The following is a 12,649-nucleotide window of genomic DNA, read 5'->3' on the forward strand; positions in this document are numbered from 1 at the left end:
AAAAAAAATTAACCCCTCCAGCCCTATTGTACTAAGCATTCTGTATTCAGAATGCTATTATTTTCCCTTATAACCATGTTATAAGGGAAAATAATTCAATCTACAGAACACCGATCCCAAGCCCGAACTTCTGTGAGTGCAAAATGCATCACAATGTTTTGCACTCGCGCGGAAAAATCTTGCATGTTCCCGCAACGCACCCGCACATTTTCCCGCAACGCCCGTGTGAAAGAGGCCTTGAAGTTCCAGTTCATGGTATATCAGTAGCAATAAGTCAGACCAACTGGACTTTTTGTATATTTGTTTCCCTCTTCTTGAAGAAGTTTATGGCTTTCTCAATGTCTTGTATGAGAAATCTACAGTATTAAATTCAAGCTTGTATAGAGATGGAGGGGTCTATTATCTGCAACTTACAATGCTGTTCTAACACCTCTCCCAATGCAGTTTAATCACAACTAATAGCTTAAGTCATGCAAATGCAATCAACATGTTACCTCCATGACTGAAGCATGAGTCACCAGTATTTAAAAGGGTTTTCCAAGATTTTTTTACTGATGACCTATTCAACTGTTTGAGGCACAGGAGCTTGCAGTAGCGGTACGGCCTTATCTAAGCTCACCAAGCACAGTGCCGTACATTGTATAGTGGCTGTGCTTAGTAATATTCACTTCAATGAGGTTGAGCTGTGCCTAGGTCATGTAACCGATGAACGTCACGTGGCCTAGGGAAGTCTGCAAGAGGGCTGCAGTGCTACTGCGAGCGCCGGTGCCTTCTCAAACAGCTGATCGGGTGTTGGACCCCACCGATCAGATACTGATGACCTATCCTGAGGACAGGAAGCCCCTTTAAATGGCGTGATGGGTCAGATTTCCTTTCTTGGCCATAGATGCCTTGATTATCAGTACAGTAGGGCACCATGACTGATTCAACGGTGTGTCTGCATCAGCCAATTGTCTAGATATCAGGATGAAATGTCTTCAAGAAAATCTTCGCAAACAAATTAACTTCAGTTGATCACTAAAATTCCTAAATCTCAAATATAAGGAAATCCTATGTTAGGCATCAGCCACTTTATCCATTAGGCTACTTTCACACTTGCGTTGTTAATTCCAGTACTGAGATCTGGCAGAGGATCTCAATACCGGAATAACACGGATCCGTTTTGATTTTGCACATCATGATTCATCTGTTCCATTAGAATGTGGTTGTGTGAAATCAAAACGGAAAAAAAGGGATCCGTCACCCATTGACTTTCAATGTATTTAGTGATGGGGTTTTTTAGGCTCCTAAGTGACAATTGACTTACATTGTTTTCCGTGCCGGATCCGTTTTTTTCAGTTTTTTATGACAGGACACAAAACCGCAGCTTGCGGTGGTTTTGTGTCCGGTCACAAAACGTAATGCTGCCGAAACGGAAGACATCCTGATGCATCCTGAACTGATCTGTTTCCATTCAGAATGCATGAGGACTAAACAGAAATGTTTTTTTCCGGTACTGCTGGATCTCAATACCGTAAAACAACAACGCAAGTGTGAAAGTGTCTACGCGTTTGCAAACATTTTTTTTTATTGTTCCAATGCCTCTAAAGTAAAAACAAAATAAAGCACATTTTCAAATAGACTACATTAAGAATATCCTACTGTTTGTGTACACAGACCTATATGTCACCATGGTTACAGACTACAAAACTCCCTGGGTAGTCAGATGCTGCAGTCATGTGTTAAGCTGGGCATACACATTCAATCTCTCCCGTATTTCTCCTGGCTTTCGCGTTTTCTTCACCGGATGATGTTTCCAGGTTCTAACAAGGTTTCCAGGAAGGAAGTAAATTGATGTTCCATCATTTGCCTCCCAAGTAAAGTTTGCAGAAGTTTTTATTGTCTCTACATTATTACTAATTGTGGTGTCCTGAAAGCTGGTTCTTCTTTGTTTCTGTTTTCATTGGTATCATTTTGGGGTACAATATACTTTTTGAAAACTTGTTATTAAGTTTTTTCGGTGGTGACTAAGAATAAATGAGCAATTCTGGCATTTTTTTTGCTTAGTTTTTTTACGACGTAGGGAATAATTTACATATTTGTGTAATGCGGGTTGTTATGGTCATGGCGATAATAAACGTAAGGGAGATTTTATTTTTGCTATTTTTTTTATTGAAAAGCGTATTTTCAATGGAAAAAAGCATATTTTTTCTTTTTTTTCAATTTTTTTGACCCTTTTTTTTTTACCACTTAATAGTCCCACAAGGGGACTATAACAGGCAATATTTTGACTGCTTTTAAAATACAATGCTCTATCCCTATAGTGCATTGCATTTTAATGTCAGTGCTGGAAAACACTCAACAATTTAGACAGCACTCCAAATTTTGATTAATTGATTTTTATTTGTATTAGACGGTCCTTTTTGAAACTGAAACAACGTTTCGGGCAGAAAGCATGCCCTTCATCAGGCTAGTTGTACGCACTTACGAATATGAATGGCCGGAAAACACTCAAGGCAGGCTTGGGGCCTATACCAGGCCCCAACCAGCCTTTACTCAAATTGGCACCCCGCAATCGCATTTAAGAGACATAGGGAGTCCGCTCCCTCTGTCACCGCTTACATGTGGTGGGCGCCATTGCCCATGGCATGTACGGGGTTAAACAGCCCGGATTGGCGCTCCTGCCAGTCTGGGCTGTTAGAGCAGGAGCGCGGCTCTCATGTTAGACTGGGCCGCCGTGATAAGGCAGCCCAGTCTAAGGCCCCTTAGTGACTGCTGTAAAAAGTCATATTGGTGGTCACTAAGGGGTTAAGGGTCCTTATGAGAGTGCCGTCTTGTTTTTTTTTAATGCTTTTCTATTCTCGACCAACTGCCTGTAGAGAAGGCATATGGAAGGGAGTAACACATGATTACAGCATCTGACTACACATGGTAGTCTGTTTCCATGGAAACATATAGATATGCATAGAAGCTGTGGATGCAAACCAGTAGGATAGTGTTAATCAAAACTATTTACTAAGTTGTTTTTATCTTTATGTTAATTTTAGATGCATTAGAGAAAAAAAAAATTGCTTGCAAAAGCATCTGTACCATTTATATGCTGATCTGTAGGCTGACATTCTCATTCTTCAGACTGGCATGACTCTCCGGTTAAAACAGTTGCAGGTGATACATTTCAAGCAGTTGAGGCTGCAATGAAAGAGGCAGCCATAGTTGAAGATCATATTGTAGAAGGTCCTGACGGAGAGGTTTCCAGTGTTGTCTGCATATTTCATAGCAGTGAGTGGGGTGTAGAGAGGATTCGTCTGTCGACGCAAGACCGGCTTCTCCATTCCTATCACCTTCACCGTGGCCTACACGAAATGAGAAGATGAAGTTAGAACTGTTAAAGCTGCTCTCAATCAGAGCCAAATGCGTTTGCTCTACTTCTTCAAATTAGTAGTTTATTCCTAGGATTTTAGGCTACTTTCACACTACCGTTCAGAGCGGGTCCGTCTGATGTCTGCCCAGACGGATCCGCTCATATAATGCAGACTTGGGATCTGTTCAGAACGGATCCGTCTGCATTATATTGTAGAAAAAATTCTAAGTGTGAAAGTAGCTTCAGACGGATCCGTCCAGACTTTACATTGAAAGTCAATGGGGGACGGATCCGTTTGAAAATTGCACCATATTGTGTCAACTTCAAACGGATCCGTCCCCATTGACTTACATTGTAAGTCTGGACGGATCCGTTTGCCTCCGCACGGCCAGGCGGACACCCGAACGCTGCAAGCAGCGTTCAGGTGTCCGCTCACTGAGCGGAGCGGAGGCTGAACGCTGCCAGACTGATGCATTCTGAGCGGATCCGCGTCCACTCAGAATGCATTAGGGCTAGACGGATGCGTTCGGGGCCGCTTGTGAGAGCCTTCAAACGGAGCTCACAAGCGGAGCCCCGAACGCTAGTGTGAAAGTAGCCTAAGGCCTAAAATCCTAGGAATAAACTACTGCATGGAAGAAACAGCACTCACACCAGGCAGGTCAAAGCAGTTCTCATTTATTCACGAAAGTTAACTGCCTCCGGACCGCCTAACGCACGGATGCGTCCTGGAGGCGGTCGATTCATTCCTCCTGGACGCATCCAAGCGTCATCTCGCGAGACGCGAGATTTCCTGTGAACGCGCGCACACAGGCGCGTGCGTTCACAGGATCGGAAGGTGAGCGAGTGGATCTACAGCCTGCCAGCGGCGATCGTTCGCTGGCAGGCTATAGATGCGATTTTTTTAACCTCTAACAGGTATATTAGACACTGTTTTGATAACAGCGTCTAATATACCTGCTACCTGGTCCTCTGGTGGTCCCTTTTGCTTGGATCGACCACCAGAGGACACAGGCAGCTCAGTAATAAGTAGCACCAAACACCACTACACTACACCCCCCCCCCCCGTCACTTATTAACCCCTTATTCACCCCTGATCACCCCATATAGACTCCCTGATCACCCCCCTGTCATTGATCACCCCCCTGTCATTGATCACCCCCCTGTAAGGCTCCATTCAGACGTCCGTATGTTTTTTACGGATCCACGGATACATGGATCGGATCCGCAAAACACATACGGATGTCTGAATGGAGCCTTACAGGGGGGTGATCAATGACAGGGGGGTGATCACCTCATATAGACTCCCTGATCACCCCCCTGTCATTGATCACCCCCTGTCATTGATCACCCCCCCTGTAAGGCTCCATTCAGACGTCCGTATGTTTTTTACGGATCCACGGATACATGGATCGGATCCGCAAAACACATACAGACGTCTGAATGGAGCCTTACAGGGGGGTGATCACCCCATATAGACTCCCTGATCACCCCCCTGTCATTGGTCACCCCCCTGTCATTGATCACCCCCCTGTAAGGCTCCATTCAGACGTCCGTATGTTTTTTACGGATCCACGGATACATGGATCGGATCCGCAAAACACATACGGACGTCTAAATGGAGCCTTACAGGGGGGTGAATAATGACAGGGGGGTGATCACCCCATATAGACTCCCTGATCACCCCCCTGTCATTGATCACCCCCAATGGGGTCATTTTGGAAAGAAGACACCCCAAGGTATTTCTTGATGGGCATAGTGAGTTCATGGAAGTTTTTATTTTTTGTCAAAAGTTAGTGGAATATGAGACTTTGTAAGGGAAAAAATTAATTAAAAAAATCATCATTTTCCGCTAACTTGTGACAAAAAATAAAAAGTTCTATGAACTCAATATGCCCATCAGCGAATACCTTAGGGTGTCTACTTTCCGAAATAGGGTAATTTGTGGGGTGTTTGTACTGTCTGGCCATTGTAGAACCTCAGGAAACATGACAGGTGCTCAGAAAGTCAGAGCTGCTTCACATTTTTGTACCATAGTTTGTAAACGCTATAACTTTTACCCAAACCATTTTTGCAAAAATTTCGTTAAATTTCGATTAATAACAAAAAAAGTAAAAATGTCAGCAGCAATGAAATACCACCAAATGAAAGCTCTATTAGTGAGAAAAAAAAGGAGGTAAAATTCATTTGGGTGGTAAGTTTCATGACCGAGCAATAAACGGTCAAAGTAGTGTAGTGCAGAAGTGTAAAAAGTGGTCTGGTCATTAAGGGTGTTTAAGCTAGGGGGGCTGAGGTGGTTAAAGGGGTTCTGCACTTTGTTTAAACTGATGATCTATCCTCTGGATAGATCATCAGCATCTGATCGGCGGGGATCCGACACCCGGGACCCCCGCCGATCAGCAGCGCCGCGGCCTTCTCACTGTTTACCACAGGCCCAGGGACGTCACAACTAGTATCCTTGGCCTGGGCGCGGCTAAGCTCTGTTCACTTGAATGGAGCTTAGCCCCGCCCAGGCTAGTTGATACTAGTCGTGATGTCACTGGGCCTGCGGTAAACAGTGAGAAGGCCGCGGCGCTGCTGATCGGCGGGGGTCCTGGGTGTCGGATCCCCGCCGATCAGATGCTGATGATCTATCCAGAGGATAGATCATCAGTTTAAACAAAGTGCAGAACCCCTTTAAGCAGTTTATAAGTACATCAGAGGGGGCATCCCCCCTTACACAGTTACTTAAGTTTTAAAAAAGGTTTACCAGTATGTCCATCTATTTCCAACTATTGTTGGATCCTGTTTTCATCCAGAAAAAATAAAACACAAAAATCTCTAGAGACCATCGATTCTTAAATTTTAATATACATTTTTGAACCGTAATATTGAACTGCAACTCTTGGCCACCTTTGGCACCACCAATCTATGCACCTATAAAGTTACAATGGGAGAGTTATCTGGAACTGAGACAGGATTTACAATGGTGCAGGGGTGGACTGGCCATAGACCCTGCATGGAATTTTCCCGATGCCCATAGGTCCACACAAGCCCTCCTCACTGCCGCTGGCCGGGAACATACTACTGGGGGCACTATAGAGGTCATTATTAGACGAAGACTAGGCAGCATGCTAATGGTAGGGCCTGCTTGATGCTGTAGCCCACATCTCACCTTCTATGCCCCCTGCTCCAATTTGGCAGCTATTGAGGTTCACCACAGATGGACAGCTCCTGGGGAATTATTTTGTGTTGCACTACGGTATTGCTAACCCTGCCAACTTGTATTGGCCCCATCTACTTGTGTTGCCCCCTGCCTTCTGTCAATTTGGACCTGCCTAAAACACTGGAACCACTTTTATTAATTTTTTCCAGGGCCACTTTAAGTTCCCAGTCCACTCCTGAACGGGTGAAACTGAGTGACATTGCGCTGAGCAAGAGATTTTAGGGCACATGGGGTGGATTTTCTGTCGAGCAAGAAATTCCACAGCGGGTTTGTTGGGTTTTCGATGTTGATTTCACTTTCCAAAGTGTGAAAATATGGAGGGGATATCCGCAGCATAAATTCACACGCTGTATATTTATAATCCTTACTGCAGGTCAACTTACCTTGCAGATTTTTTCTGAACATATGGATGAAATTTCTTAAAAGCTCATTGTGGCGGAACCCGCCTCGCCACTGGGCATTGGAGAGGCCTGGCTACCCGCCTCCTACCTGCTGACTATGGCCCCTGGTAAATTGGTACGTTTGAATGCAATTTGGGCATGTGGTATTTTATATTGCTGCTACTGGCCCTTTAATGGCCATCCGTGGACATATTATGACTTTTAGGAACAATGCCCCTTTAAGACTGTGTAGCAGATTGCATTCAGGCTGTCTTAAATATTATGTATGTTATTATGGGTTCGGTTAAATTGTATTGCTATGTATTGTAAACTGTATATATCTGCTCTTACTGTAATGTTTACTATGTTAAAGGCATTGCTTTTCTGTGCCTCTTCTCCTCCCCCTTTTTCCTGTCCCATTGTTTCCCCCAGCAAGGTGTTGTCTCAGGGACACTGGGAGACCAGTAATCTAGCTGCTCTGTCCCTCCTCCATCTCCCATCAGCCCTTGCTATTGTTTGGCCCCACCCTTCCTTGTACCATAGTCATCTATGTGCCCTATTGTATGTAAATGAGGCTGTTGGGGGGTTTAAAGTAGGTGTGCTATGTCTAAATAAAGTTAGTTCCTGTTTTAACACTCAAGGTGAAGTGTCGTCTCATTCTTGGGGGAGGATTTATTGTATGCTGTCCCAGTTTGACTGCTAGGAGTGTAAACCTATTCGTATGGTTTCCTATTCAACTGCCTACAGCATTCATATGCTTGAGAGGAGTTAAATGCTTCTTCGGTTCGGTGATTGTGGTGTCTGCCAGAGTGCTTGGAAACCTCAGGAAAACGCTAGGAGCATCCATCAATGGAGGTACTCAGTCGGGGTGCCAGGTGATCCGTTACATTGGTGGCAAGCAGTGGGATGGCGTCCTAGTGCGAGGAGAAGCAGCTCAGAGACACCGGTAACGTGTGGAGTTACAAATTGAGGGCAAACGCTAGCACTCGTGCAGCGCCCCTGGGAGCAGAGGTATCCAGCGACTTGGAGCAGACAAGTATGGAAGGCTCTGAAGATGACTGGCTGGCCGAGGTGAGGCAGCAAGTGGCCCAGTATGGAGATAATGTGTCCATGGATATATGCCAGGCCATCTGGAACCAGGTCACAGCCAAGCGACATGCAAGGATGGAACGAGAATTCCGACTGGCGAAAGAGAGAGAAATTGCCCAGTGGAAGGAGTGTTACAGCAGCCGAGCAGAGGCTGCATCCGAGGAGGTAAGCCGTCTCCCCTTGAGGCGGCCAGAGGAACCCGAAGTAGGGGTCCTCATAGACTGGTCCTGTGAGGAACCACAACAGGCAGGTGGAGACGGGACCGAGGTCTCTCCACCGGGATGCTGGGCAGCTGGCCCAGACCCTCAGCAGCAGTCGGAGTTGCCAGGTGTGGACGCAGGTGGTCCTTACTCGCAAATGTTGAGGGACCTCACCGACTGGTCCTGGGAAGACCCACAGATAGCAGGTGGAGATGGGACCGAGGTCTCTCTACCGGTCCTACAGGGATACTGGGCAGCCGGCCCAGATCTCCAACTCCAGATGGGGGTAATACAGGGAGAGAAGTGTGTCGTCCTTCCTTCCCAGCGGCAGAGTGCTTTACAGGGAGGGGAGACAGCCGGTTTCACTCCCCAGCGGCAGTGTGAACTACAGGGAGTGGAGACAGCCGGTCTCACTCCACAGCGGCAGTGTGCTTTACAGGGAGGGGAGACAGTCGGTCTTTCTCCCCAACAGCAGCAGTACCAGGAGGAGGAGGTAAGCAACCCCTCCCATCCACAGCCAACTCCAAACCAGGTACTGGGGTCAGTAGAGGAGTCATTAGCCCCCTCTGGCCCCCTCCCAGCAGAATAGCTGGCATCTGGGCAGAGCGCCGCTGGCCTCTGCCCTACTTGTCCCTTTACTACCCAGCAGGACTGTACTCCAGTCCCTCCAGCAGAAGATCTGGCATCCGGGCAGAGCGCCGCTAGCCTCTGCTCCACCGACCCCCTTGTTACAGGACTGGCTTGCACCCCCCTCACCCCAGCAGAAGTGCTGGCATCAGTGCAGAACACCGCTGGCTGCTGGGCCCCAAGTAGCCCCAGCGGTTTGCCTAGCACACCAAGGGGAGACAGTAAGCCCCACAACAGTGCAGATGGGACCGTAGTCTCTGTACCTGCACCACTGGAGATATGGACAGTCTGTCCTGGTCCACAATAACAGGACAATGTATTGGAAGGAGAGGCAGTCTGTTTTCCCCTACAACAAGAGAGGGTGTCGCAGAGAGAGGAGCCTGTTACCCCTTCCCCCCAGCAACAGCTTTGTTCCACCAGGGGAGAGGGAACCCTGGTTACCTTCCCCCCAAGCCATGGATCTACAACTGGTCACAAGTGGCAGGGGGCCATAGGGACAACTACACCCTTTGAGAAAGGCCGGCTGACTATCAGAGCCCCAGACCGTCTGGAGTCTGGATAGTCTCAATGGGAAGGGGGAAAAATGTGGCAGAACCCGCTTCGCCACTGGGCATTGGAGAGGCCTGGCTACCCGCCTCCTACCTGCTGACTATGGCCCCTGGTAAATTGGTATGTTTGAATGCAATTTGGGCATGTGGTATTTTATATTGCTGCTACTGGCCCTTTAATGGCCATCCGTGGACATATTATGACTTTTAGGAACAATGCCCCTTTAAGACTGTGTAGCAGATTGCATTCAGGCTGTCTTAAATATTATGTATGTTATTATGGGTTCGGTTAAATTGTATTGCTGTGTATTGTAAACTGTATATATCTGCTCTTACTGTAATGTTTACTATGTTAAAGGCATTGCTTTTCTGTGCCTCTTCTCCTCACCCTTTTTCCTGTCCCATTGTTTCCCCCAGCAAGGTGTTGTCTCAGGGACACTGGGAGACCAGTAATCTAGCTTCTCTGTCCCTCCTCCATCTCCCATCAGCCCTTGCTATTGTCTGGCCCCACCCTTCCTTGTACCATAGTCATCTATGTGCCCTATTGTATGTAAATGAGGCTGTTGGGGGGTTTAAAGTAGGTGTGCTATGTCTAAATAAAGTTAGTTCCTGTTTTAACACTCAAGGTGAAGTGTCGTCTCATTCTTGGGGGAGGATTTATTGCATGCTGTCCCAGTTTGACTGCTAGGAGTGTAAACCTATTCGTATGGTTTCCTATTCAACTGCCTACAGCATTCATATGCTTGAGAGGAGTTATATGCTTCTTCGGTTCGGTGATTGTGGTGTCTGCCAGAGTGCTTGGAAACCTCAGGAAAACGCTAGGAGCATCCATCAACGGAGGTACTCAGTCGGGGTGCCAGGTGATCCGTTACACTCATCCACTTTGCTGTTAATGTACACCACTGGGGTAATGCGTTCACTGTGCATTTGTGCTAAAACCAGGGCTTTTTTTCTCAGAGAAAAGGTGGTGGAACTCACCCCCCCTCCCTTGGCCACGCCCCTACCCACCCCTAGGACCAGCACATTTTGACTGTATGAAGGTTTGTGTTCTTAGGCTACTTTCACACTAGCGGCACGGACCTCCGGCAGGCTGTTCCGTCGGGTGAACAGCCTGTCGGATACGTCCTGCCGCTAGTGACTGTGTGCCCCCGGACTGCCGCTCCATCCCCATTGACTATAGCACGGCAGCGCACGGCGAGAGGCTGCCGGAATAAAACTACGACATGTCCGACATTTATTCCGGCTGCCTCTCGCCGTGCGCTGCCTAGCCTCCGCCGGAACTCTTCCCCGCCCCCATTATAGTCAATGGGGACGGAGCGGCAGTACGGGGGCACACAGTCACTAGCGGCAGGACGGAACAGCCTGCCGGAGGTCCGTGCCGCTAGTGTGAAAGTAGCCTTAGCTGGATTAATTGTATTTTACAGTGAAACCATGTTGTGGTACATTTAATTTATTGATTAACTTTTACTCATGAATTTTTGGAGCTGGGTGGAGAAAACCCTAGCCCCTCTTTTTACTATTTTTTGGGGTGCTAGTATTATGCCTGTATGTGGTACACTAGCAGTATTAGGCATACATATGGCACGCCTGAAGGCCTTTCTTAAGCCTCTACTACGATGCCACCCCATGGGGACTCCATGATCCCAGAACACGAGTGCCAATAGAGTGATAGCAGTTGCCATCAAGAGTTAAATGACCTGGATCAAAGTAATCTCCAATCCTCATCTTGAAGCCAGAGATCATCTGAGTCATCTGAGTCTGACATATTACTCCTGCCTCTGATGCATACATATGTGCCCACGCCATACCCAGGGTGCCAGTGTACAATGAGTTAAACATTTGCAGAGCAGGAAGTGGCTAACCACAGGTACAGTACAGTTGGTGTGGATTAGGCTAAATATTTCAACTTTTGAGGTCACGTCTCGAAAATGAAACAAGCCTCTCGAACATTCAACTAACAAATTCTTACAAGAGGAACTTCAGGGACACATTTTGGTTAAGGGGCCAAGTTTCAAGGGTAAACTGTGGTGTGGCACACAATGACCAGAAGGAATAGTACTTACCTTTGCCACGACATCTGGTGTCTGCCCCAAGGTGACAAAGATCTCATGTGCGATAGGGAGGTAAACCTCCTTAAAGTATGTTACGGTCTCAGCGTCAACACCTGGAAAGTCTGAGCGAGCCACTTCCTCCATTATCTTGATCTCAAACTCTGTGTTGACTGGTCCAGGCTCAATTAAAGAAATACTGCACATAAAGAGCATGGATTACATCATCACTCTGCCCTACAGAAACAAGACCTATGTCCACCATTGTACTGTTCATCTAGAGATATTATCTTAATAACAGTTCAATGACTTTCTTAATACATTGTACTGCTTATCTTGTACTGAATTACTGCCTATATTATACTACAGAGCTGCATTCAGAATTCTGCAGTCAACAAGCTTGTCAACAGCACATTCCAAACAAATTTCTGTAAACCAGAACAGAGAGCAGCTCCTCGACATCATCATTTATATCACGCTGGTGCCACTTAAATCTAATACTATATTTTTCTTACTATACTATAATACTGCCCCTATGTACAAGAATATAACTACCATAATACTGCTCCTATGTACAGTACAGACCAAAAGTTTGGACACACCTTCTCATTCAAAGAGTTTTCTTTATTTTCATGACTATGAAAATTGTAGATTCACACTGAAGGCATCAAAACTATGAATTAACACATGTGGAATTATATACATAACAAACAAGTGTGAAACAACTGAAAATATGTCATATTCTAGGTTCTTCAAAGTAGCCACCTTTTGCTTTGATTACTGCTTTGCACACTCTTGGCATTCTCTTGATGAGCTTCAAGAGATAGTCCCCTGAAATGGTTTTCACTTCACAGGTGTGCCCTGTCAGGTTTAATAAGAGAAGTCAGGTGGATACACAGCTGATAGTCCTACTGAATAGACTGTTAGAATTTGAATTATGGCAAGAATAAAGCAGATAAGTAAAGAAAAACAAGTGGCTATCATTACTTTAAGAAATGAAGGTCAGTCAGTCAGCCGAAAAATTGGGAAAACTTTGAAAGTAAGGGCTATTTGACCATGAAGGAGAGTGATGGGGTGCTGCGCCAGATGACCTGGCCTCCACAGTCACCGGACCTGAACCCAATCGAGATAGTTTGGGGTGAGCTGGACCGCAGAGTGAAGGCAAAAGGGCCAACAAGTGCTAAGCATCTCTGGGAACTCCTTCAGTACTGTTGG

The 12,649-nt window shown here is 46.4% G+C and overlaps 1 protein-coding gene across 1 annotated transcript in view; it reads right to left on the reverse strand.

The window, feature by feature from the left end:
• Nucleotides 1–3,060: 3,060 nt before the first annotated feature.
• LOC120986374 (retinol dehydrogenase 8-like) overlaps nt 3,061–12,649 on the reverse strand; it is a 39,325-nt gene continuing 29,736 nt past the window's right edge. The window contains exons 5-6 of the mRNA XM_040414911.1: nt 11,450–11,633; nt 3,061–3,332 (exon numbers count right to left, since the gene is read on the reverse strand). Coding sequence (XP_040270845.1) covers nt 3,108–3,332; nt 11,450–11,633 — 409 coding nt within the window. The 3' untranslated portion in view covers nt 3,061–3,107. The remainder of the gene's footprint in view (nt 3,333–11,449; nt 11,634–12,649) is intronic.

The sequence above is a fragment of the Bufo bufo genome, chromosome 1 (assembly GCF_905171765.1).
Source record: "Bufo bufo chromosome 1, aBufBuf1.1, whole genome shotgun sequence".
NCBI lineage: Eukaryota > Metazoa > Chordata > Amphibia > Anura > Bufonidae > Bufo > Bufo bufo.